General features: G+C 39.5%; 1 protein-coding gene across 3 annotated transcripts in view; it reads left to right on the top strand.

The window, feature by feature from the left end:
- ALDH1A1 (aldehyde dehydrogenase 1 family member A1) overlaps nt 1-21,441 on the top strand; it is a 71,536-nt gene extending 50,095 nt beyond the window's left edge. For all 3 annotated transcript variants that reach the window (XM_050944197.1, XM_050944196.1, XM_050944195.1), the window contains 8 exons: nt 1,032-1,160; nt 4,164-4,277; nt 7,694-7,796; nt 8,517-8,701; nt 15,081-15,245; nt 16,838-16,995; nt 18,465-18,539; nt 21,182-21,441. In XM_050944197.1, the coding sequence (XP_050800154.1) occupies nt 1,032-1,160; nt 4,164-4,277; nt 7,694-7,796; nt 8,517-8,701; nt 15,081-15,245; nt 16,838-16,995; nt 18,465-18,539; nt 21,182-21,254 (1,002 nt within the window). In that variant the 3' untranslated portion in view covers nt 21,255-21,441. The remainder of the gene's footprint in view (nt 1-1,031; nt 1,161-4,163; nt 4,278-7,693; nt 7,797-8,516; nt 8,702-15,080; nt 15,246-16,837; nt 16,996-18,464; nt 18,540-21,181) is intronic.
- The last annotated feature ends 3,257 nt before the right edge of the window (nt 21,442-24,698 follow it).

The raw sequence follows: 24,698 nt of genomic DNA, 5'->3' as shown, positions 1-24,698 counted from the left end.
AGTTTAGAAGGTAAAATAAATTATTTCCCTAGGAGTCTTAGTCATGGACAAGGACCCATTGGGCTAGGTATTGTACAAACACAGAACAAAAAGACAGTCGCTGCCCTCAAAGAGCTTCCAAACTAAGTATGAGACAAGAAATAACAGATGGATACAAGCAGACAAGGCGTAAACAAAACAATCTGCATTATCTCTTATAGTAAGTTGTACCTTTTGGTGTATTCACTGGCCACTTCACCTCTCACAGATCTTCAGAGATGGTCAGTTGGCACATTGTACCCTCCTCTGTCCCTGGCTGCAGGCACAGAGACCCACTGCCTCCTGCCTGCGTGAAGTATTTTCAAAAGAACTGACAGTTGGCCCACCTTGCCCCAGCTACATCGTCTGCAGCAGCATGACCAGGAGATGTTTCTCCAGTGCTGTGTGGATGATTTAAAGACTCTTTATGTACCCCATGATGTTCATTCCCTATGATATCAGTACATACCAATGCTAGTAGAAGGTAAACCTTTTCAAACACCAGCTTCAGCAAGTTGTGGGGTGGAGAGACAGACTGTTAATGATACTGAAGCTATTTCGTGTTGATTGTGAGACAATAAACCAATCAGTTGACTCTCTGGAGATGCACAGCAAGGGGAGCAAGCCAACCAGCTGCTCCTTGAAGACTCCTGAGAATGAGAGAACCAATCAACCACTCACCAAAGCCATGTGGAGGTGAGAGGTTGCAAGTTACAACCCCATCCACTTCAGTAGGCCAATTCAGGTGAGGAATTAGAGAGAGAAGGTGATGGCAAGATTCACCAGTTTCATCACTAAACTAGCAACTTTTGTTATGCTTTGCTTGAGTTGCATTAGGTATTTGCAGCCTCGTCTGATCTCCAACTGCCAGTTTGAGTGCACTGAAATTACATAAACCCAGATTAAGGGAGTTTGCACAGCCTATGTGGCAGTTCATGCTTCTGTTGAAGGGAAAGCAAATACAATACAATGTTGTATTAGAAATAGGATATGTCTTCTCGTCTGTTTTTTAGTGGAACTTCCCTTTGGTTATGTTTGTCTGGAAGATTGCTTCTGCCCTTTGTTGTGGAAACACAGTGATCATCAAACCAGCAGAAGAAACTCCACTGACTGCTATTTACATGGGATCTTTAATTAAAGAGGTAAGTTTGCCACAGCAGACTACTACACTTTTCAAAGAGCCCAGTACAGTAGTAAGAACTGGTTTGCACTGTGCCAAAAGAGCAAATAGCATATCTAGCCTTGTACTATGGAATTTACTGCAAACCACTGAAGCAATTGAAGGGTAAAAAGCTTACATATTTTACAATCTAGCCTATTGAAAAAAAAATCCCATCACATTAGCAATCTAGTAAACTAAATTTCTTGGCAAATGACTGTGTTATAACAGCATCATACCTTTCAAAATTCAAAGCAAACAAGAAGCATTTGGAAATGAGTGGTGATTAGTTTATCATCAAGTTTATCCTAGTAACAAATCTGTTAGTATGGGTGATTTTACGGTACACATATTTTGTTCACCTGGGTTTATGGTTAATGAGGATAACATTAAAATGCTTGACTGCTGCCAATCTTCATGTACAATATGTCCAAGTATAATACACCTCCTGTGCTTCTGAATTCCCAGGTACAGTAGTCCTTAACATTCCATTGCTTTCAAAGTAATGTTACTGGGTGTCAAAGCAGAGAAGGGTGGTAAAATGCCTCTCGTTAGGGTCAATAAAACAAACTAAAAACTTTATCTAGATGCGATTACTGCCACTATGGTCAATAATCACCAGGTCAGTAACTTCCCCAAGTACTAGCAGCCGTGACTCAGCATTTTGTAGTGTTCTGCCTCATAACAATGATTCATCACAAATACAGTCCATAGTATATTTAGGACAAACATAAAAATATGTTGAAGTGGAATTGAATCACAAAAGGGCCAAATGCTGCTCATAATGAGTCACATAGGAAAACTTTACTAGAAAATACAATTTGGGGGAATTGCTTTTACTGCTCAGAGTATTCCATCTGTTCATTTTAAACAGCAAAAATAAAGATGATGGCTCCATTGAAAAGCAATATAAAAGAGAAATTAACTTAGTTCTATCCTGACCTTGATGAAGTGCCATCTCTCTCTAAATGTAAGATTAACATTCCTGCAATAAGGAGTTAACTGTATTCAAATATAATACTATGGCACTTTTATGTAGAAAGGAGTAGAATTACTTTTTTCATTTTAAAAAATTAAAGTTTTATCATTTTTCATTTTGTTTCTGTTTTCTTTATCCAAATTTCACCTGTTGAAAGCTCAGTTATATCTAAAGTTTGAACATATCCGGATTGAATATTTTTGATGGATGCTCCTAGATAGGTTATAGGGCATTAAAATGTGCAAATTCTTATCAAAGTTGTCAAATTGTTTCTGAGTCCAAATTTGTGACCCAAAATTCATTGCAGCTCTGCTCTTGCATCTGAATCACCTATTGAAATCCGAGCCTAGTAGTAGTGGCAAAAAGTTGTTACTCTGATAGCTGCTTTATGTGAAACCAATTGGTGATCCTAATTCATGTCTTCATGGATAAGTGTTCACATCAGAATACAACATAGTCACAGCTGGCACTAACTGATGCCCTCATTGGCAGTCTCATTATGGAGACCAGTGACAGAATAGATTTATAAACCCTACACTGTCATCCCCTCTTCCCCCCGCTCAACGGTGGTCCTTTTAGGTTAGGGATGAAACATAGCTAAGGAAGGATGGAGAAGATTTCATTATTGCAGACCCATTCTGTGGCTAAACAGAGGACTTCAGTTCCCAATGACGTCAATCTGGAACCTTTAATGAGCACTTTAAAAACTGAGTTTAAAAAAAATGATAAAAAACCTGCTTATATTATATATGTTATTTTATTATATTATATTTCATATTATAATTTAACATGTATATTGTAGTAGGGCCTAGAAGCTAACTAGGGTCAGGGTACTATTATGTTAGGGAATATGAAAAAACTTTTAAAAAATATATACAATATGTTTATGAGTCTCAGTTATGTGGTACTCTTAATTAAACATGTCTGTCTGAGAGTTAGATTGCACTATTAAGTGCCTCAAAGGCTTCTTATTTCAAAGTCCCAGTTCTACTCTAAAAAGGGACTCTGTTAAAGTGACAAACCGAGGGATCCAGGTTTATTACCTTCAGTGATTCCATGCCACATTTGTTTCATGTAAAGTAAAACAATCTTCTGCTAACTGCCAGCCCTGCAGACCCATTCTATGAAATTGAGGCCCACCTTAACTATACTTACCTTGCACCTCAGTTGTGTCTAAGTTAGCAGTGAGGATTCAAGGGCAGGAAAGGAACCCAACTTGATTTTCAGACCCTAGTGGGAGTTTGCTGGGGGGGGCAGTTGGGGTGGGAGGGAGGAGAGAGAGACATATTCTGTTTGTAAACTGAGCAAATTTCATCTGGAGTCACTGAGAGACAATGGGTTTGAGTCAAGCCAAAATTTGTATACCAGGGAGGAGAACAGCACTGAACAGAAGCTTTTAAAGGGAGGCTAAACAGCACATTTCCTAGGTACACAGGACGTGGCTTCTCACAAGCCAGATCCACCCACTTTGTATTGGAAAGTTCCTTGCTTGCCGTCTACCACCAAAGACATACAGCTCAGGTTGTGCTAATGGAAAGAAGGAAGCCATTCCGTGTGGCACACCTCAATTACATTTTTACAGTCACTTTCCAGAGCAGAATCTCACTCTACATTAGCAATCAAATGAATGGAATTGCCTTAATGAACCTGAAAAAGATATTAACCAATCTTCACGTCATTAAACATTTTCTGACTTGGGGAGGGGCATATTGAATTAATGCTGTTTCACCATTTGACAAAAACATTGAAATAATGACAGAAAATGAGTCTGCTTTTCCAAAAGAATGTCTGCAGTGGATTGGAGCAAGATACCTAGTCTGCAAGAAAAGCAAAAAAGACAGAACTGTCAAATAGAAAAATATTTGAGTTGGGGTGGGAATGTCTTATTGGGTGGTTGGGGAAAAATTATTGGGGAGCTGTAGAACAGAAACAATTTAATCAGAGTAACAGAAGTGCTCATCCATTCTTTATCATTAACTCATAGTTCTGATGGTTTATACCATTTAGGCTGGATTTCCACCGGGGGTAGTGAATATTGTGCCAGGTTTTGGACCGACGGCTGGAGCAGCAATTTCTCACCACATGGACATAGATAAAGTGGCTTTCACAGGCTCTACACAGGTATTATTCTGAATGCAAGTAATTATAAACTGGAACACTCGGCTCTTCTGATTCTCCGTAATGATTTAGTGTCTAGTTTGCTTTATGTAATTATTTTAACTTTTTTTCTTTTTTGGCTGCTGTTTTGTTAAATAAAGTCTGTGTAATGATTTGTTAGTTACTGAAAACTTCAAACATATCTAAACAATGTTTGTACTGTAGGAAGGCCTCTTCAGACAAAGGAATCCAATGAGATACAATTAGTTCTAACTTAGCAGTACTATTTTAAGGCTTCTTTTTAAAAATATTATTCTCATATCTTTTTTGGGGGGTGAGGCTGTCTTATAAATTTGAAAATGCAACAAATGGAACTTTCTACTATTTAATTTCAACAATGACATTTTGATAGGGAAAACCACCTGAAATCTAGGCCCAGCTCTTGCAAAGATTTATGCATATGTATGCACATAAGTGATCCTATTACAGTCAATTGGACTGTTCACATGTGTAAAGTCAAACTTATTCATAAGTCTTTACAGGATGGGCCTCTGTTTAAATCAAGGGTTCTCAAACTGGGGGTCATGACTCCTCAGAGGGTTGTGAAGTTATTACATGAGGGGTCATGAGCTGTCAGCCTCTACCCCAAACCCTGCTTCACCTCCAGCATGTAGTGTTAAATATAAAAAAAGTGTTTTTAATTTGTAAGGGGGGTGGTACACAGAGGCTTGCTTTATGAAAGTGGTCACCAGTACAAAAGTTTGAGAACCACTAGTGTAGATGATCACTAATGCCATAGGCCAGGGGTTGGCAACCTTTCAGAAGTGGTGTGCCGAGTCTTCATTTATTCACTCTAATTTAAGGTTTCGTGTGCCAGTAATACATTTTTAACATTTTTAGAAGGTCTCTTTCTATAAGTCTATAATATATAACTAAACTATTGTTGTAATGTAAAGTAAATAAGGTTTTTAAAATGTTTAAGAAGCTTAATTTAAAATTAAATTAAAATGAAGAGCCCCCTAAACTGGTGGTCAGGACCTGGGCAGTGTGAGTACCACTGGAAATCAGCTCACGTGCCGCCTTCGGCATGCGTGCCATAGGTTGCCTGCCCCTGCTTAGGCCTTTACCATGACATGAATGATGGCATCAATAACTCATATATCGAAGGAAATTTTCTTTGAGAAGAAAAGTGCATTTGATAATGTTTCCATTCATTATTTAAAGAGGAGTTGCAGATAATTTCCCCACTCCTCACTTTACAAAAAAGCAAGGGTCTGAGCTAATAGCTGCCCAGTAAGGACATTATTTAATTATACTGTATGTGTTTTCTGTGGGAGGCTTAAGAACACCAATGTTATAACAGTGTGCCACACAGAAGTGTGAGTAAGAGACTGAATATACTTCTCTATCATGGGTGTAGCATCCACTGTCATAAACCTAGTCCCAGATTTGGACCTTAGCGTCCAAAATATGGGGGTTAGCATGAAAACCTCCAAGCTTAGTTACCAGCTTGGACCTGGTAAAGCTGCCACCACCCAAAAATTTAGAGTGTTTTGGGGCACTCTGGTCCCCACAAAACCTTCCCTGGGAACCCCAAGACCCAAATCCCTTGAGTCTCACAACAAAGGGAAATAAACCTTTTCCCTTCCCCCCTCCAGGTGTTCCTGGAGAGATACACAGAAGCAAACGCCGTGAATCTAAACAGAGAGAGTCCACCCTCTCTATTTCCAGTCCTGGAAACACAAGCACTTCCCTCTTCACCCAGAGGGAATGCAAAGTCAGGCTAGTAAATCTAACACACACAGATTTCCCCCTGACTTCTTCCTCCCACCAATTCCCTGGTGAGCTGCAGACTCAATTTCCTGGAGTTCCCCACTAAAGAAAAACTCCAACAGGTCTTAAAAAGAAAGCTTTATATAAAAAGAAAGAAAAATACATAAAAATGGTCTCTCTGTATTAAGGTGACAAATACAGGGTCAATTGCTTAAAAGAAATATGAATAAACAGCCTTATTCAAAAAGAATACAATTCAAAGCACTCCAGCAACTATAGACATGTAAATACAAAAGAAAAAATCAATAACCCCTATTGTTTTTATGATCTCTGTACTCACAACTTGGAAACAGAAGATTAGAAAGCAGGAAATAGAAATCCCCTCATAGCCGAGAGAGAGTCAGCCAGAAAACCAAGAACAAAGGACTCACACACAAAAAACCCTCCACCCAGAGTTGAAAAAATCCTGTTTCCTGATTGGTCCTCTGGTCAGGTGTTTCAGATACTTCTTTCCAGGTGAAAGAGACGTTAACCCTTAGCTATCTGTTTATGACACACACCTGTTATATGACAAGGGTCCATATCCACTGACTGCAATAGCTGCTTTTCCTTCCAGGAATCTCTAGGTCTGAGAAGAACGCCCACAGAGCTTCCTAATGGAGATCAGTAAGGGGTTTGGAACATAACTCTTCCCATTAGCTGCTAGTTTGCAGCAGGTGGAGCTTCTCCAGAGCTTCTTACAGCTGGCTGGTGCAGGGGGAGAGGAGGAAACCCCCAAACCCTGCAGTTATGAGAGGCCAGGCCAGGAATCAATGACAATTCCTTCCCTTGCAGAGTAACTTATCAGCAAGAAAGAGCAGCTGTTCCTGGAAGCAGGAAGATCTAGGCACTGTCAATCCCCCCAAAAGCCAACCAGACTCTACCCACTCTATCCCTCACACTGAAACTGGCATCGCCACCCTACCTTCTCCAGTCCAGTTTGCAAGGGAGTCCTCTTAATAATACAATAGGTGGAGGGGAAACAGAATGGTGCCATGGGCTGTGTCTGCCCTTCCCATATTCTCTAGTCCCCTCTAGGCCTCCTTACCTCATCCTGCTGAAGAGGTAGAAGTTGGACGAGGGAAGGATGGCCTGTGCAGACAGAGCTCTCCTCTCCACAGCTCCCCTCCCACATATGGTGCTTCAAAAGTCTTTCCCACTGCCTGGAGTAGAGGAAGGCTGCTTGAATGGGAGAAGGTGAGAGATCAGAGCCCTGGTGCCCTGTGGCTGCAGCTTTTCCTACCCCCTACCTCAGAATGCCTGTGTTACAGAGGTGGGGGTGATGTTAGTGCTCAGTGCTACTCCAAGACCAGGCACATGATTGGTGAGGGAGGTGCCGTGTCCACGTGAGGGAGCCACAGAATAACCATTCACAGATGCATTAGTGGGAGCTGGGCTTATCTCTGGTTTGAGGATGGGGGAATTCTTGGGGGACATAAAACTCAGGGATCCATCCCACCATCTGATCCCCCCAAAATATTTTTTTAATGATTCTCATATTGGACAGTTACTAACCCGACCTTCACTTTTTTGGGAAAGTGAGAGCTGAGGATAGAACAACACTTTTAAGTTTATGGGTTTTGTTATGAAAATGTTTAGATGAAATTCTCTTTTGTGCTACATTTTAGGTTGGCAAACTGATCAAAGAAGCTGCTGGAAAGAGTAATCTGAAGAGGGTTACATTGGAACTTGGAGGGAAAAGTCCTAATATCATATTCGCAGATGCAGATTGTTAGTAGTTCTATTTGTCTTTTTTCCTGTTATAGCTACCTTACTGTTTTGCTTCTTGGTCTTAGATAATGTATCCAAATCACTTTTGTTTTATTTCTTTTCTATGCATACCACATTTTGCATTTGTCCAGTACCCGTGTGGGATCTTTCATTCTTTTCTAGTCATGCCTCAGGACCTTTAACTTAATTTTCACATAAAAATTGGAAAAAAGGACCTTGGTCTGACATTCATGGAAGGACAGAACTTTTGTCAGTGTGTCAGCCTTTAGTACTGTGTGGTAGTATCAGTTATGGGTACAAAACTAACTTCTGTTGTGGGACATGAATCCGTGAGATTCTGAACCAATGGCAAGAGTGCTGCTAATTCAGGCAGATGGATATCTGAAAGCTGATCATTTCAGCTACCACAAATGAATGCTCCTTTTGGCACTGTTGACCCAGCATCATGAGAAAATGTGGAATGAAAATTCTATACCATGTACTCAAAGGTGCACTTATCTAAGTATATCATATTTAGCTGTCTTTTGAATAGTAGCATTGGATACATGTAAGCAGGTGATCATCTGTGCCTTAAAAGACCACATAATGGAACGTTTTACAAATGAGGTGGCATGACAAAAGGAGGCAAGGCAGATTTTCCACATGTTCTGAGCATTCAAAACCAGTATATGTAGAGACGGTAAATAAATGAGACTTGATTAAATATTCATTTCATTGCAGTGGACAATGCTGTGGAATTTGCACACGTTGGTCTGTTCTACCACCAGGGTCAATGCTGCGTAGCAGGCTCTAGGATTTTTGTGGAAGAACCTATTTATGAAGAATTTGTCCGTAGGAGCGTTGAGCGAGCTAAGAAAATTACCCTTGGTGATCCTCTGTCTTGTGGTGTAAATCAAGGTCCCCAGGTAGGTTATACTTATCTGACATTTTATGGTCCTGTAATGCAATGGCGAAGAAGTACTGGGATGGGGTGTACTCCCCACACTGGCCCTGAGAGGGTATATTAGGCCCAAGTAACCTATAGGCAGCACCTGGCGGGGCAGCCAGGGAGCAGGGAGTGATTAATCAGCTATGATGCTCAACTGGATAGGAACAGGAGGGACCTGTATAAAGCCGGGTAGTTGGCAACAGAAGGAGGCTGTAGAGAAGTAGGCTGCAGTCACTCCTTGGGAGAATAGAGGTATGTTAGGACTATAGAGGATAATCCACAGTTATTCCCTGGGAGGAGTGTTGGGAGGCTGGCAAACCCAAAAAGGGGGGAAGCCAGGAAGATAGGAGAAGGCTCAGAGGAAAAGCAGCAAAGAACAGGAGTGTAGACCTTGGCTGCTGTTTAGAGGGGCCCTGCGCCGGAACCCGGAGTAGAGAGTGAGCGCAGTTTCCCCTACCAGCCATTGTGGACGTGGCACTGGCCACGCAGAGGCCAGTGGACTGCCTGGGACAATTTCTTCTGGAAAGTCTTTGTTTCACCCTTCCACCCTGCCCCGGAAGGGGAAACACTCATAGTGACCTGACCGGAGGGCTGAATCACAAAGAGGAGGCTGTGGTTCCTGGAGTGAGTGGGCCTCTGTGACAGGCATCACACTGTAAAATATATTCTATTGTTAATTACTGTGATGGGTTGGATCACAGAAACCTCCTTGAGACTGCCAACCAATGTGCTGAGACTACCTCTAAGCCCATTTTCCCTGGCAGCTTGGGACTTCAGTGCTCTGCCTAGTTTGAGCCAGACACGCTAGCCTGCTACAAACCCAGACCCAGGTCTGAACAACATCTCCCACAAGCTGCAGGCTTAACTGAAAACAGCTTAAGAAGTGCTCCTGTCTCCAGCACTCAGATATCCAGCTCCCAATAGGGTCCAAACCCCAAACAAATCTGTTTTACCCTCTATAAAGCATATGCAGGGTAAACTCATAAATTGTTCACCCTCTATAACACTGATAGAGAGATATGCACAGTTCCACCCCACCCCAGGTATTAATACATACTCTGGGTTAATTAATAAGTAAAAAGTGATTTTATTAAATACAAAAAATAGGATTTAAGTTGTTCCAAATAATAACAGACAGAACTAAGTAAATTACCAAACAAAATAAAATAAAACACACAAGTCTAAACCTAATACAGTAAGAAAGTGATTACCGATGAAATCACACCCTCAGAGATGTTCCAATAAATTTCTTTTTCAGACTAGCCTCCTTCTAGTCTGGGTCCAGTAATCAGTCACACCCCTGTGGTTACTGTCCTTTGTTCCAGTTTCTTTCAGGTATCCTTTGGGGGTGGAGAGGCTCTCTCTCTCTCTCTCTTGATCCAGCTGAAGACAAAATGGAGGGGTCTCCCAGGGGCTTAAATAGAGATGGAGATGGATGGAGACCCCTTTCTCTCTCCTATGCAGAATCCAGCTGCAAGGTGGCATTTTGGAGTCACATGGGCAAGTCACATGTCCATGCATGACTCAGAACTTTACAAGTGGCAGCCATTGCTTACATGCTACCTTGAAAGTCCCCAGGTAGACTTTTTATGTGGATTGGAGTCTTACAACATCTATTGTCCATTAAGTGTTTCTTGATTGGGCACTTAACTTGCAAATTCCTTTCTAAAGAAGCTGACCAAATGCCTTAGTAAGGCTACCGAAAATCAAGCAAGTACACAGCCAATATTCATAACTTAGAATACAAAAATGATACGTGATACAAATAGGATGAATATATTCAGTAGATCATAACCTTTGGAGAGATATGTTACTGGGCATATGTAGCATAATTCATATTCTAGTTATGTCTTATTTACATCCATAAGCATATTTCCATAAAGCATTATAGGTGCAACATCACTAATTAGAGTCCTGGAGAGGATTACATACCAGGAGACCAGCATTTTATGCCTTACTATCTTTAACTAAAAGTTCTTGGGCAACATACTTCACCTCCTTGCCTCAGTTCCCTCTTCTATAGATTAGAGATAATACTATAATACCTACCCACCCTCTAAAGTGCTCTGAGAAAACTCAGATGAAGGCCATTGTAGAAGTTCAAATTATTATTACCTATATATACTAATCAGAGACCTCTAACAATAATATATTCAAGTACTACCACTGTATTATAAGTGAACAGCTGTGCAGAAATCAAAGTTACTGATTTTTTCCCACTCCTCCAAGGCTCTTGTGCTTCCAGTTCTGCTCCCCAAAATATTGCAAAATTTAAACACATTGTATCACAATTTGTTGGTTACCCATTTTGCTCTGCAGAACCTTAACCTGTTACATAAATATCCAATTAAGCATATTTTAAAATACAACATTATGCAACTGATAAGGATTCTTTTAGGTTATTTATAGAATAAAAGTATCTTCTTAGAGCTAGAGCTGAGCAAAGAAAACTCCCCAAAATTAATAGTTATAAAATGTTCCTTTTCCTGACAACTGTACTGACACTTGGAATAATCAAAGACATCACAAAAGATGGATAAATACATCCAAAACCATCCTAACTGGGGAGTTTGAAAGGTGTGTCCTGTTAGTGAAGTAATAACCATATCCTAGGTTGAATAAACACCAAGGCCAAGGAATGTGGTGTTCATAACAATGAACTTCAGAGAATTAAGGTGTGTGTGTGTGTGTTTCTTAGTCTAGTGTGTGATTAATGCTGAGCTAACATGAAGCCACCCTCATGTTATTGTTGCTGTACCGAGTTTAAAATTAAGTACTCCTGCTTGATATGAAAGAGGAAAACAAACCTACGACAATCTAACTGGTCAAGCTGCTGAAAGGTACATTTCTGAAGAGGTTTAAAGGGAAAATAAAAAACCCTTTTCTTCCCACTCCCACCATGTCCCTTTCTTGCCCTCATTTACATTCTTAGCTCACCAGCACCCCTTATCTTCCTCCCAGGCCAGCAGAGCTTTTATCCCCAGAATGAGTATACTATACTATTGCTTACACTGTTTTCCAAAACTGAACTGAAAAAGGGATGGACTGGATTCAGCTGAACATGGTGAACAACAGTTACACACATTCAAAACAGTAACAACAATATTGTTTAGTAATTAGTTCAAGCCCTTCCCTTTTTTCTGTAAGTTCCTTGAACTATTTTAGACCTCTTCGCAGTCCAAAAGGCAGCAGCAGTTTGTGAAGCAGCTGCTTCTTTCAACTCATCAAGAGCTCCAATTGAAATATTGAAATTTTTTGTATTGGAAAGTGAGTTAAAAGTGACAGGTGGGCCAGACCCTGGAGTTGAAAGAGTAGCTGTGCACTTTGGGGGTGATGGTAGGTTAAAATTCTCACTTTTAGTTCTGCCCATTTCCCTCCTACTCCAGCTGCCTCTCTTCATCCTCTCATGCTGCTTTTATTTTTCTTGTTTCTCCTCCCCGATATCCATTAAATATAATGAGCATGTGATGTATGTGTTTTATTCTTTACATTATTAAGGTACCAGGACCAAGACTTTGCAAAGTGTGGGGTGCTTACAGTTTGTAAGTCCATTTTTAGGTACCCTAAGAGGCCTAACTTTGAGAAGTTCTGAGCACCCAGCAACTCCCATATAGGCCACTTATTTTGGTGTATGAGGGGCCCAGTTTGGAAAATCTTGGTCCCACTGTACTCCACTGGAGATTTGTGTACAGGTGTGATGTCATTAAAAGGACCCAATCAGAATGTAGACAATCGGTGTCTCCAGCCAAACTCTAACATGTAGGATATACAGGTTCATTTTATTTTATTTTTTTTAATTGACCTGCTAGAGAAATGTTCCATCTTTAGCCCAATTCCCAGGACTGGCAAGAATGCTATCTGAGATACTGTATACAAAAGTCTTATCCTTTCCAAGAGTGTTATCAAACAGCCATGTAAAGCTAAGAGTGAGACTTTATTCTATGGGGAATCGGAGCTTCCCAGCTTCTCAGTGAAACCTGTCTCTTACACTGGAAGGACCTGATCATGACACTTTTATTTCTGTTGTGACACTTAATGTTATTTTGAGAGGTCCTGCACAGTGGTATTCATGGGAGCACACTATATCATCACATATTCATTCATATGTACATGCACATTGACTCAAACATTATCATCACTTATTTTTATTTGGGTATTACAATAGGGCCCAGAGGCCTCCATCAGATTAAGGCTCCGTTGTGCTGGGTGCTGTCCAAACAAATAGTATGAAACAGAGTCTGTCCTGAATAGCTTACAATCTAGTTTACATTATAACTGAAGTACCAAAGAGTTAATTTGGAAAGTGGACACAACCGCCAGCTATTTCAATTCAATATTTTCTATTCTTCATGATGTTGCATATATCAAAGATATTTTGCCCATGAGGATAACAGTAACCTTATATATCTATTGTGTACAATAAGGCAATTGCTTAAAAGTGTAGTGGGTGGCCAAGGTTGGAAAACTGTTAGACTTCAATCCTCATAAATATCTTCCAGCTTTTCTTGTAGCTTTTGTTGAACCATTGGGTAGGTTGGAACCTTACAAAATAGACTGAAATGACCCAGGGTTCTCCAAAGCCTTTTAAAAATACTGTTTTATGGGAATGAGTGTGATAATACTAGAGCTGATTAAGCTAAAGTGTTTGGCTTCCTGCTTTGTCCTTCTGTTTGCTTAGTCAACTCTCCGGTCCCCTTCTCTACTGTGTGGAAAAGGGAGTAGGTGCAAAACATCCATGGTGATACCAGACCGCAAAGAATGAAAAAAGAAGAAAAACTGCTTCCCAGATAAAGCTTTATGTGTATACTTTATTAGCTAAAGGGTTTACTTATTACTCAACTAAGTAAGAGTTTACTTAGAAACTCTACCAGTAAGGTTTTAAAACACAACCCTGACAACTGTAAACAATGGTTTGAGCAGTTGACAAGTTTAAGAACTGGACAAATCATGTGAGTATTACAGTGAGATTTGGCTTGAAGTCAAATTCTGTAGCAAGAGTTTAGTTTTCACCTTGTCTCTCTAAAGTAGTGTGTGTGTCAACTTAAGCAAGAAGATAGAACTCCTTCCACCTCCCTCCCCAGCAAAATGATATAATAATGGACAAAACTGCTCAGTAAGAATGCTGATAAATGCTGGGCAAAAGTAAACATAGTGTGCTTAACTGAACTTAACCAATGGGAGTTTTGCCACTAACTTCATTGGGACCAGGATTTCACCTTGAGTGTTGTGCTGTCCAGAGTAAGGACTATCCACACTAATGGATAGGGGTAACTGTACTCATGGGAGTAGTCTCTCATTGTCTGCATGTAGGGCTGAACCTCAAAAACATGCAGAAAAGAAAATCTCAGAGAAAATGGACAAGATAGGAAGGTTCTCAACCTATAAGAAACAAGTTGTGTTGTTAGTCTTATATTTTGAAACTTATACAGAGTTATTTGTCCATTCTTGTCTTTAGGGAAATTTTGAACAATAGTGTGTTTATTTTGCTGCTACAATAATAACTTTCTAACATGGTACAACTCTATTTTCTGTTATCAACTTTGCCCTTTTGTTGGGAATGGCTTGTCTCAGTTGCATTCCCATTGTAAATGCCTGCTCCTTCCACATCTCGTTCTGATGGACCTGCCAAGCTGATATATGCTTGGCGTTGCTTGCATTTGTTTTTTGATTTTGGTGTAACACAATAAACTGCCATTCAAGCTCAATGCCAACAGTTATGTATTCCAGCAACTTCCAGTGACAGAACAAAATGAAATAGTATGGAATTCAAATTCTGCTGTGTTTCCCCTTCTACTAGTGTTAGTAGAACAGTGTGACCAATCCAGCAGTTCTTGGGAAGGCTTGATCCCAAACAATCTCGCAGACGTCAGTGGCTGCTAGATCGGGCCCTGTATTAGGACTGCAGGATCAATCTCAGTGATGCCCACTTGCATGGGCCAATAGTAATACCACAGATTTCAGAGTACAGAAAGAAGTCTGCAAATAATGTATTTTATAGAGGAATCTTAATTTTTTTATGCAACTAGAATATCAGCTCATTTAGAACATTTAACCGTTTGTACTGTGCTTATATTTCTAATCACTGATATACCGGTATATGTTCTGGATACATTTCTAAGAATGCTGAATTTGTTCATCATGTTAAGTACTCTGCACATATACCGGTATATGGAAAAAGCCTGTAAAGTTTTGAGACATTAAAGACAAAAAAAATGTATGGGGCTTGCCAGCTGTTTCATTTCAACATGTAAGATTTAATGAAGCTACAGCATTGTTAAGAAGCGATTAATGAGTTGGGAAAGGATTGCTATCATTATATGCTACTTTTATCCCTCCTGCAATATATTTTCATTTAGATTAATAAGGAGCAGTTTCGTAAAATCCTTGACCTAATTGAGAGTGGGAAAAAAGAAGGAGCCAAACTGGAATGTGGAGGAGGTCCATGGGGAGACAAAGGTTACTTCATCCAGCCCACGGTTTTCTCTAATGTTACAGATGATATGCGCATCGCCAAAGAAGAGGTAAATAAATTCATCACAGTCTGTACTTTCACACGCAGTTCTCTGCTTAAATGTCTGTACAAAATATCCATTTAAAAGGTCAATTTGGTAGATAAAATTTTTTGCAATAAATCTTTTCATTCTAGGTTGGTTCAGTTTAGAATCTTTCTCTTAGTTACTTACGTTAACTTAGTCAACTCAATGAAATGTGCTGGAAAAGGAGAATAATCTGCCTGGCTAAAAAAGGTTCCAGTTAGAGTCTATATGAGACAACAGGTACAGTGGTCGGAATTGTTAGTTGCATCACTCTATACTGCCAGACCTAGGGTAACACATAACAGAGAAAACAAATCTTTCAGGGACAGCTTGTGAACACCTTGAGGAGCAGCTATTTGCTGCAGTAGCTCCACTGACTTCCGTGGAACTATTCTGTTGAGTAGCTGCTCCCCCATGGGTTCACAATCTGGCTGTCAACAGATTAATTTAAAGGGAATAAAAAAGCCCTGGTGCCTCTAGAATGAATCCTGAGGGGCCAGGAGCAACAAGAGAGTGGTTTAAAAATCACCTCTCAGTCAAATAGATTTGAAAGCTGTTTTGGTAACTTTGTTTGTTTGGTTTGTCTAGAAGTCAGGTGGGAAGTTTCACAAAAATATACTTTCTCACCAGTTTTACTGTTTTCCATTAGGGCATCACTCCCACAAGAATAGCCTCTTTGTTATCTGCACTGATCTAGACGAAACCAGGATGGGCAGAGACAATTTTAAAATGTTAAAGTTTAATTTACAATTTTGAACCTCAGAGGTTGACTTTCAATTTTAATTTGTGGGGGAGGAGGATGTTCAGGTGGCTGCTTCTTTTATTCAAACCATTTCATATAGCCTTAGTTGCAAAATTAGGACTAGATGCTGCTTCTAGTAAAGTTATGCACAAATCTCCCATTAATTTCAGTGGGAGCAAGACTGAGCCTATGTGGTACTATTCTCCTATCCCTAGTTACAGAAGTACTGAATGGTGCAGCACTGCAATTTCTGGCTGAGGACACAGAGCTAAATGAATTGCCCAATAACAGAAGAAGAGCTGAGTCTAATGGAATATTTTCCAGTGTAATAGGTAACACCCAGAAGGAGAATAGAATTAGTTATTTTACTTGGCTTGCCTGTTTAGTTGCACAGGCACGTGCGGAGATAAAACGCTAATACAAGGTTTATGAGAGGAAAAGTTGAATGTCTTTTTCAATTTAAAAAATGGAGTTGACAAAAAAATAAGTAATTTAAGAAATCACTGGAACACTGAACAGATCTGGTAACATCCTGTAACTTCATGTTAGGTATTAAATGATCTTCTGTTTCTCTTTAATTATTTTCTTGTTTACAATCATCTTACTTTAATTAATTGTAGATTCCATATTATTCTAACTTCACTTACACTTAGGATAGTACTGAACATTTAGTTATCATGCCCTAAAGTCTATTTTCTTGATTTGACTAATAACATAGGAATAAGACTCATCTGACAGAAATAAATACTTTTGAAATAAATTATTTCAAACAGTAAACCATGCTGATGTTTCCACAGATTTTAACCACTGTTATTTATTTTTGGATTTAAAATAGATTTTTGGGCCAGTGCAGCAAATCATGAAGTTTAAAACTGTAGATGAAGTTATCAAGAGGGCAAACAATACTCATTATGGGTTAGCAGCAGCAGTTTTTACCAAAGACCTTGATAAAGCATTGACATTTGCAACTGCTCTTCAGGCTGGAACAGTATGGTATGTAACAATGATTTAATTATCCCTCATTGATAATATTTATAAGTAGCCTATGCTGAAATAGGAGGCCATTTCAACAACACTTTATTGCGTGACTTACTATATGTTTTTCTTCTAAACCTTTCTGATCTCTAGGGAGGCAGATTCCATTCCCTTGCCCTCCAGTACCTCATTTGCTTTTATGTAGTATTTCTCATGAATCTGCCAGTTAGAAAGTCCAGGTGACTAGATGAACTCTCTGTACACAATAGTGTGATAGCACAATATAAACTCAGTTCATAAAACTCAGTTTCCCACGTTACCTTAAAAAAGCCCATTCTCTTAAAATGCTTCAGACATCAACCTTGCTGGAGTGGCACCCTGGGGATGAGCTGAATGGAGAGAGAGACTCAAATAATGCAGTTCTCCACACTGAGAGTGGCCTTGGTGCACCAGAAAAATGGCACGTGATAGTGAAAGGGGTAGACAGATTTTTCAAGGACCCAAAGCTTGGCCTTATTTTGTGTTAGATCTTAAACACCACACAATTAGCACCATTCCCCTGTCCGATTAGATTTGTATTCTTTTGTGACTAATGTATGGTTACTGGTAACCCAAACAAATGCACCTTCTTACAAAAGTAATTTTAGGGTTTTGATTCAAGAGTAAGTATTTTTCTTTAGATTATTTAAAATTGTATAAACTCTTTAGAGAGAGAACCAATGTGAAGCATCCCAGTAGTCAATAACGAAAAACATTTAAAGAGACTAATTTTAAAAAAATATTTTTTGTCTCAAATAAATGTTGTTCTCTGTTGAAATCTCTGTTTTCTTCCTAATCCTCACTTGCCAGTGTTGAAGTCAGTGGGACCTGGCAGTGAAAGAGAAGGGAAGTAAATGAAGTAGAAATGAAGAATCTCTCAGTTGAAAATCCTGGAGGATTGAGTCAACTAATCAATTGAACCAGTAGAAGGTTGCCTCTGCCCACACTATTAATTTTGCTAGTTTTCAGCCCTATTAACAATTTTTGCCATAGGTAATTACACTTCTACTGAGGCTTCTTGTCCTCAACAGCAAATAATATAGTGTAGTGGAACTGTCATGCAGAATCCAACAGAATATCCTGAGTGAATAATGAAATGACCCTAGATTTTGTTTCTGAGAATAAACCTGACTGTTCCTTGGGCTCTGAAAAATGGTGCCAGAACTTCACAGATTTTCAATAGCAGAGAGGTTTGTTATGGTTGTCAGTTACAAATATAAAATCATCATTATCCCTTGAAGACCCTAAATTTGTAGTACAAATCCAATGTCTACTACTGTAAATGCAAGTATTAATGTTTCACTGAGCTATGAACAACATACTTGGTAAATATATTTAAGATCTTCAGCTGGTAGAAATCACCATAGCTCTACTGAAATCAAAGGCACTATACTGATGTTCACCAGCTGAGAATGTGGTCCATGATGTGTAAAATCTTTCTTTTTCAGGGTTAACTGCTATAGTGCAATGTCTGCTCACTGTCCTTTTGGAGGATTTAAAATGTCAGGAAATGGACGAGAAATGTAAGTAATGCTTCAGATCTGTACACTGGGGTTTAGCTGCATGACATTCACAGGAATTCCAAAACTCAACTTTGGGGACCACTTTTACCATTTCTCACTAGAACGCTTTACCTAGGGTCTGTAGTGTCATATAGTTCAGATCTTTCCTGTTATTACATATAGCATCAGGCAAATCATTTCATAAATGTCAGTGATTAAATTATTGACACTGTAGCCAGTGTCTCAAAGAATGGGCACTTGTGGTGAGCTATAAGGGCTCACGTGTACATGCAATATTGGTATTTGTGGGTACAGTTTTCCATTTTGTGTGCACACAGGAATGCTTTCATACAGTTACCTGAATGCTCATGTATAATTTGTGGATTCCACTTTGGGTGCTCAGTTTTTGAAAATTCACCCCATCCTGCATATTGTAACGAATGAGGCACACATTTCAAAAGTTTTGGAGGTTCATTTTAGTTTAGATGAACATTTCCAGGTTTGCAGGCTTGTGGCAACAACATTTTTAAATTGCTTCCCAGTTCCACTTTACTCAGAAGTAGCCACAGAAATAACCTTTCACAGTCTTTCAGTCCTTCAACCTCTGTTTTTGACCCAAACCACAAAGTGGAGAGGTACATACAAATGAAAAGCAAACCAAACTCTTTTGAATCTCTGAAGTTTGGTTCATATTCCTTTTGGATCACTTGTTGGTTTATCTGAGCCAGCTCACTCATCCCTACTTGTAATATTAGCAGATATGATGAGTCATGTAATGAATAATATCATGAAACTCATGATATCATGTAAGCCTGTGGCATTAAATAGCATTATGCCTTCTGATTTTCAGAACATACATTGAGAGCAGCCATTTGCAAGTTTCTAAAGAACACCAATATACCACAGCATCAATGTTCCATCTATATTAATTTGTTAATTGAAGGGTAAAGCCAAAACAATAAATATTTCCCCTTTCATTAGGTCTCATGATAGATACTTGCATTCAGTAACAGAATTAATTTGATAACAACATATGTACAGGTGTACTGCATGTGAGTTAATGCTCTCGTTCTGGAGATAATGAGTAGGATTTTTCAAAAGCACTCAGTACTGGCCTCAATCTGCTTCTTTTGGCAAAACTCTCATTAATTTTGAATGGAACAGCTAGGCCAAAGCTAGGTCCTTTTGAAAATCCCACCCAAAGTGAACAAATAATGATTTAAGCTATTGCTTAAAGACTGTTTTAAATTTGGTATGTGTCAAATACCTGAGGCAGCCATTTCTGAACCACTGTCTTTAGAAACCACTCTTTTTTTCCCTTCCAGAAATCAGGAGATACATACAGTTATTAGAGAAAGATTTCACCACTGGAAATTGTACAAAAATAATGTAAACACTGGTATTCTCTATAGTAAGCGTTTTTAAGGAAATTGAGCACCTAATTCCCATTAGTGCCTTTGAAAATCTCCTCCCTCATGTTGTGTAGGAGTTCATCATGAAAGTTAATGGAGAGACATAAAAGGATAATCAGGAGGCAACATTTCCATTGGCTTGGGTGTCTAACGTAGGAATCTGAGTCATAAGTAAACCAAACGAGAGAGAGAGAGAGAATGAGAATTTATGGAGAAAAGTCATATGGAAAGGAATACAATTTTATGTTATATTTCTATACACAACATTTGGCAAAAACATTTTCAAGGAGAGGACACGCAAACAAGCAAATGTATGATAAATAACACAGAGAACAAAAAAGTGAATGTGTCAGGCTATATCTAGAACTAAAGCTAAAAGAAAACTTAGCGGGTAATCATTACAGTGAAGATTATACAATTTTGCTGTTAAAGTAAATAAATGAATGCTATGAATGGCCAAGATGCCTTGTGAAAGTAATCTCAGTAAAGGATTTCTCAGTGTAGGGTCCTGATGCTTGACAAATCTCAGCTTTTCTCATATGCTTACTTAATACTATGATTATAGGAGCCAAGATATAATTAGATTGTAGCAAGTTCTAGCTTAATATGCTGTACAAACAATCAATTACATCTAGACCTGTGTGGCATAAAATGTAAAACATCTAGAAAACTCGAAATTAAAGCATATACAGGCCATCCTGATTTCACAATGTGAAATGTAAAGGGCCACCATGATAGGTTAAGGGTCAGGCTGATTTAACTTTGTTTCCTGACTTCTGTTGGTTTATGTCAAAGCCTGAACAGTATTTAAACATAATGTTATATACAATTTCTTCACTGACTAAAAGTTCCCATAATGGTTTAATTATGAGTTTCATTAACCCAAGAATAAGAATCTTAGGAAAATTCAGACAGCTGGGGAAGGCCCTGCAAGGTAACTCTGTAAGCATGTGGGTATATGTTGTGACAAGTTTCTGATTTGGGGCTCAGAAATGCAGTTTAATGATGTGCTAAATTTCTTTAGTAACATTGTTTCATACCAAAGTGGAAGTCCTTTGACACATTTTTTCCTGGGAAGCAATTGCTTTTGTGTTGAAAATAGCATCCAGCAGAAGCCTAGCTATACTGAAAACTTCCAAGGAGGCCAAGGAAATGTGGCCAATTGCACAGTGCTATAGCAGATCCATTCTGAGACATCACTAATATGATCAGCATTGCAGCGAGTGCTATTGTTGTTTCTCGTTTATCTAGGGGAGAATATGGCATTCAAGAATATACAGAAGTTAAGACTGTCACAATCAAAATTCCACAGAAGAATTCATAATGTTGCTTCAGGGCAGAATTTAGCATCTTCAAAATGCTAAGCAAATCTGCAAAGGTTAATTGTGTTGTGAAAATTTTTACATCCCAAATTATTCATTAACTTGCAAACAAGGAATTTGCTTACATTAACATGATCAAGATTAATGTAGAAACTTTACATGTAATTAACTGAGAAAGGGAAATTCTTATGGAGAAAGGACTATTTTTTCAGTGGGAGGTATCTGTAGTGCTATGAAAATGTCTTTTTTTCCAATACATACAGCTTGTGCAGTTTGATTTAATGTGCTATTCTAAATATTAGATGGCAAGCTGGCTTTACATTTCAGGACCTTAGCAAAAGCACTTACAAATTACTATCAAATTGATACTCTTCTCTGTCTCTTTGGAAAATCATAGATTTGTTCTGGATTCATTTCTAAGAATGCTGAATCTGTTCATCATGTTAAGTACTCCACACATGTAATCTGGATGTAAACCTTATTAAAATCTACCTTCAAATCTAATATTGTTTCTTTTACTGACCTTTCAAATGGCAATAGTTTTCACTGAGCACTGTACAGTACACTTTGGATGCTACAGAATAGGCAGTACTCTCAACTAAATGTGCTTAAGTCATTATAAGTATATTAAGTTGGCTCTAGAAAAGCTAAACTGCCTAATTCTTTGACAATGGTGCTTATAGAAGAAAACTGTAACAAATACATAGGTGTAAAGAAACCAGGATAATCGGAGTCCAGCATTTAGGGTATGTCTACACTTAGAAGTGGAGGTGTAAATTGCAACATGAGGTGCATACTCAAACTAGCTCTAACTGAGCTGCCATGCTAAAGATAGAGTGTGGCAATGCAGTGGGAGGGGCTAGCTGCTCCAAATAAGGACTGCAGTCATGAACATGGTATAAACCCCTAGAAAGACAGACAAGTAGAAGCAGGGTTCCTTTGGGGTGGTACACCTGCATTCTCTCTCTGTCCTGTTTTTCTTCTCCACTTTGTGTACTCACACACACACACCCCCTCAATGTTTTTCTCCAACTGTTCTCTTTAACCTCATCTCTCCATTATTTTCCCCTCCTCTTCTTCCTGATCCCTCTTGTTGTTCTTCATCTCCTTCTCTCAGCCTCTCTCGCCCCTATTTTTACTCTCACACAATAGGGCTCCTCGTACTATGTGATGGAGGCACCGTGTATTGATATTATCATACAGCACCTCTGCCCACACCCTCCCACTGCAGGCTGCCTGCAGCAACATCAGCAGCCACTAGCTAAACCTGGAGTTGCACGTGAGGCACAGAGAGTGCTGCAACAGCACAGACCCACTATCAGAGATGCTTAGTGGTCCTAAACCCTGCTGAAGTCAAGACCCAGAGCAGTTACACTGGCTCTCCCTCCCCATTGACAGCCCTACAAGTGTAGTCTGTCCATTAGCCAGGATATGGTACATTAGAAAACAGAAAATATGTACAATACAGAGGCTGTTGCACAGTACAGAATGGAAGAGGATTTTATTTATTAGGGGTGTAAGACTCAAGCCTAACTCCCCTTCTGTCTACACACAAATCATGCTAACCCAGGGCTCAGACTAGGATTCCAATGGTGTGGATGGTCTGAGCTTGAGTCAAGCCAAGACCCTAGGTATGAGCCCTATTGCTTTGCACTGTAGACTCAGCCCTACTGGACTCTTGCTCTGAGAGTCTGCCAAAAGTATCCCACATGTCAATTTTCTTTGTCCTTTACACAGTCAAGTTTGGTGGACTGTTAAGTTTTCCCATACTGCACCACAAACAAAGGGCTAGAGCAGCCATATTTTGGGAAGGCACTAGGACATCTGAGATATGGGTGGTTGGACTCAGGCCTGCATAATGCAATGTAGATTCTGGAGCCCAGGTTGGGACCCAGGGTTCACCAGTTCCTAACCTGGGGTTACAGATGAGTGTAGACACTGAAGCCCTGCATTATAGAACCCAAAGTCTGCTAACTTGACTTGGGCTTACGTTACAGTGTAGACATAGCTTGTGATACATTTGTCAGCGCAAACAAAACCCAGATTGGAACTTCACATCTGGCCCCTTCGCCAGATACTAACAAACTCCCCTGGACTATGGGGAAGATAAGATCAGGATCCTGTCTTGGTGGCCAGACCTATCTCTACACAGGATTCTATATTATCCTTTTCTGGAAGATGATACCCCCAAATCAACTCACTCATGCTCCAGAACAGTCTCATCACTACCCACATTTGGAGAACAAGCAGGATCCACATTCCAGCTCCCATCAGCAGAAGACTAAGGGGCTGTAGAAGAAATTGAGCAGAGAGAAAATTAGAGGGGGAATCAACAGTAATAGAAATGCAAGGTGATAGTGGTGGAGGGAGATTGTACAGGGGGGAAAAGAGCAAGAGAGAAAACACTGATGGTAAAATAGAGGCCAAATCAGAAAAGAAAACCTTGAAAGAAAGAAAGAAGGAAGGAGGGGGAAATGAAGCAAAACATTTAAAGATGAAAAAAATGTAGAAAAAATAGTCAGTGGAAACATGGATACTAAAAAGAATTAAAGACTTGGCAAGATACAAGGCAAAGTGGAGTCTAGAGGTGGGATTTTATAAAGCTATGGTTCTTTGCTCCCACTGAAGTCAGTGGCAAAAGGCCCACTGGAGCAAAATGAGGCCATCGGTGACCACCTTTCTGAAATTTCACCCTAGAAAGAGAAAAAGAAAAGAAGGCATAGAAACAGATGGCTATTGGAGAGGCTGAAATCTGCCCTCAGATATATGCATGCTTCTCTCCTGGCCTTCAGTTTTTAAAAATTATGTTAGAGCTTTATGCAGTATTTTGAATCTGGTTTTGTGGTTTGGCAGTTTCTAACACAAAAGAAATCTGAACATGTTTCCAATTTTGCAGATGAAAACTGCCCTCTTTCAATGACTAAATATCATTTGAAAATTGGACATACACAGCTAGCTGGCATCTCACACAGGCTTTATGCTCCTGTCTTTGCAAACATCTTGGGTCAGATGAGTGTGTGTGTTTATGTTAAGGCAAACTCTGCCATTCAGCCAAAGAGGAATACACAACATTTTCCAGTGGAGCCATGTCTAATACTGGGTTAATCTGATACCGTGCTGAAGTTGTTCTCAAGGACTGCCAATGTAAAGAAATACACCTTTTGGCAATTAAGTAAGACTAAAAAGACTAAACATGTTTGTGTTTGTCCAAAGTATTTGAGATATGTCTGAATGAGGCAAACCAAGATACAGTAGCCCAGGTAACATAAGGTTTGTCAGGTCTAATTGTCTGACAAAAACATTCAACTCAGAAGAGTTTCAGAATATATGGAAGGTCTTATCCATAAAGGTCCAAATCCTGCCCCAATATGCAGTTTGAGTAACTCAGCTGGGTACTGGAGGAGTCCCCTCCAGAGTACAGAGCAGGAGCAGAGCCACTTTGTGAC

The sequence above is a fragment of the Gopherus flavomarginatus genome, chromosome 3 (genome assembly GCF_025201925.1).
Source record: "Gopherus flavomarginatus isolate rGopFla2 chromosome 3, rGopFla2.mat.asm, whole genome shotgun sequence".
Classification (NCBI taxonomy): domain Eukaryota; kingdom Metazoa; phylum Chordata; order Testudines; family Testudinidae; genus Gopherus; species Gopherus flavomarginatus.
The sequence above is the reverse complement of the archived record's forward strand: the minus strand, read 5'-3'. Positions and strand labels throughout refer to the sequence as shown.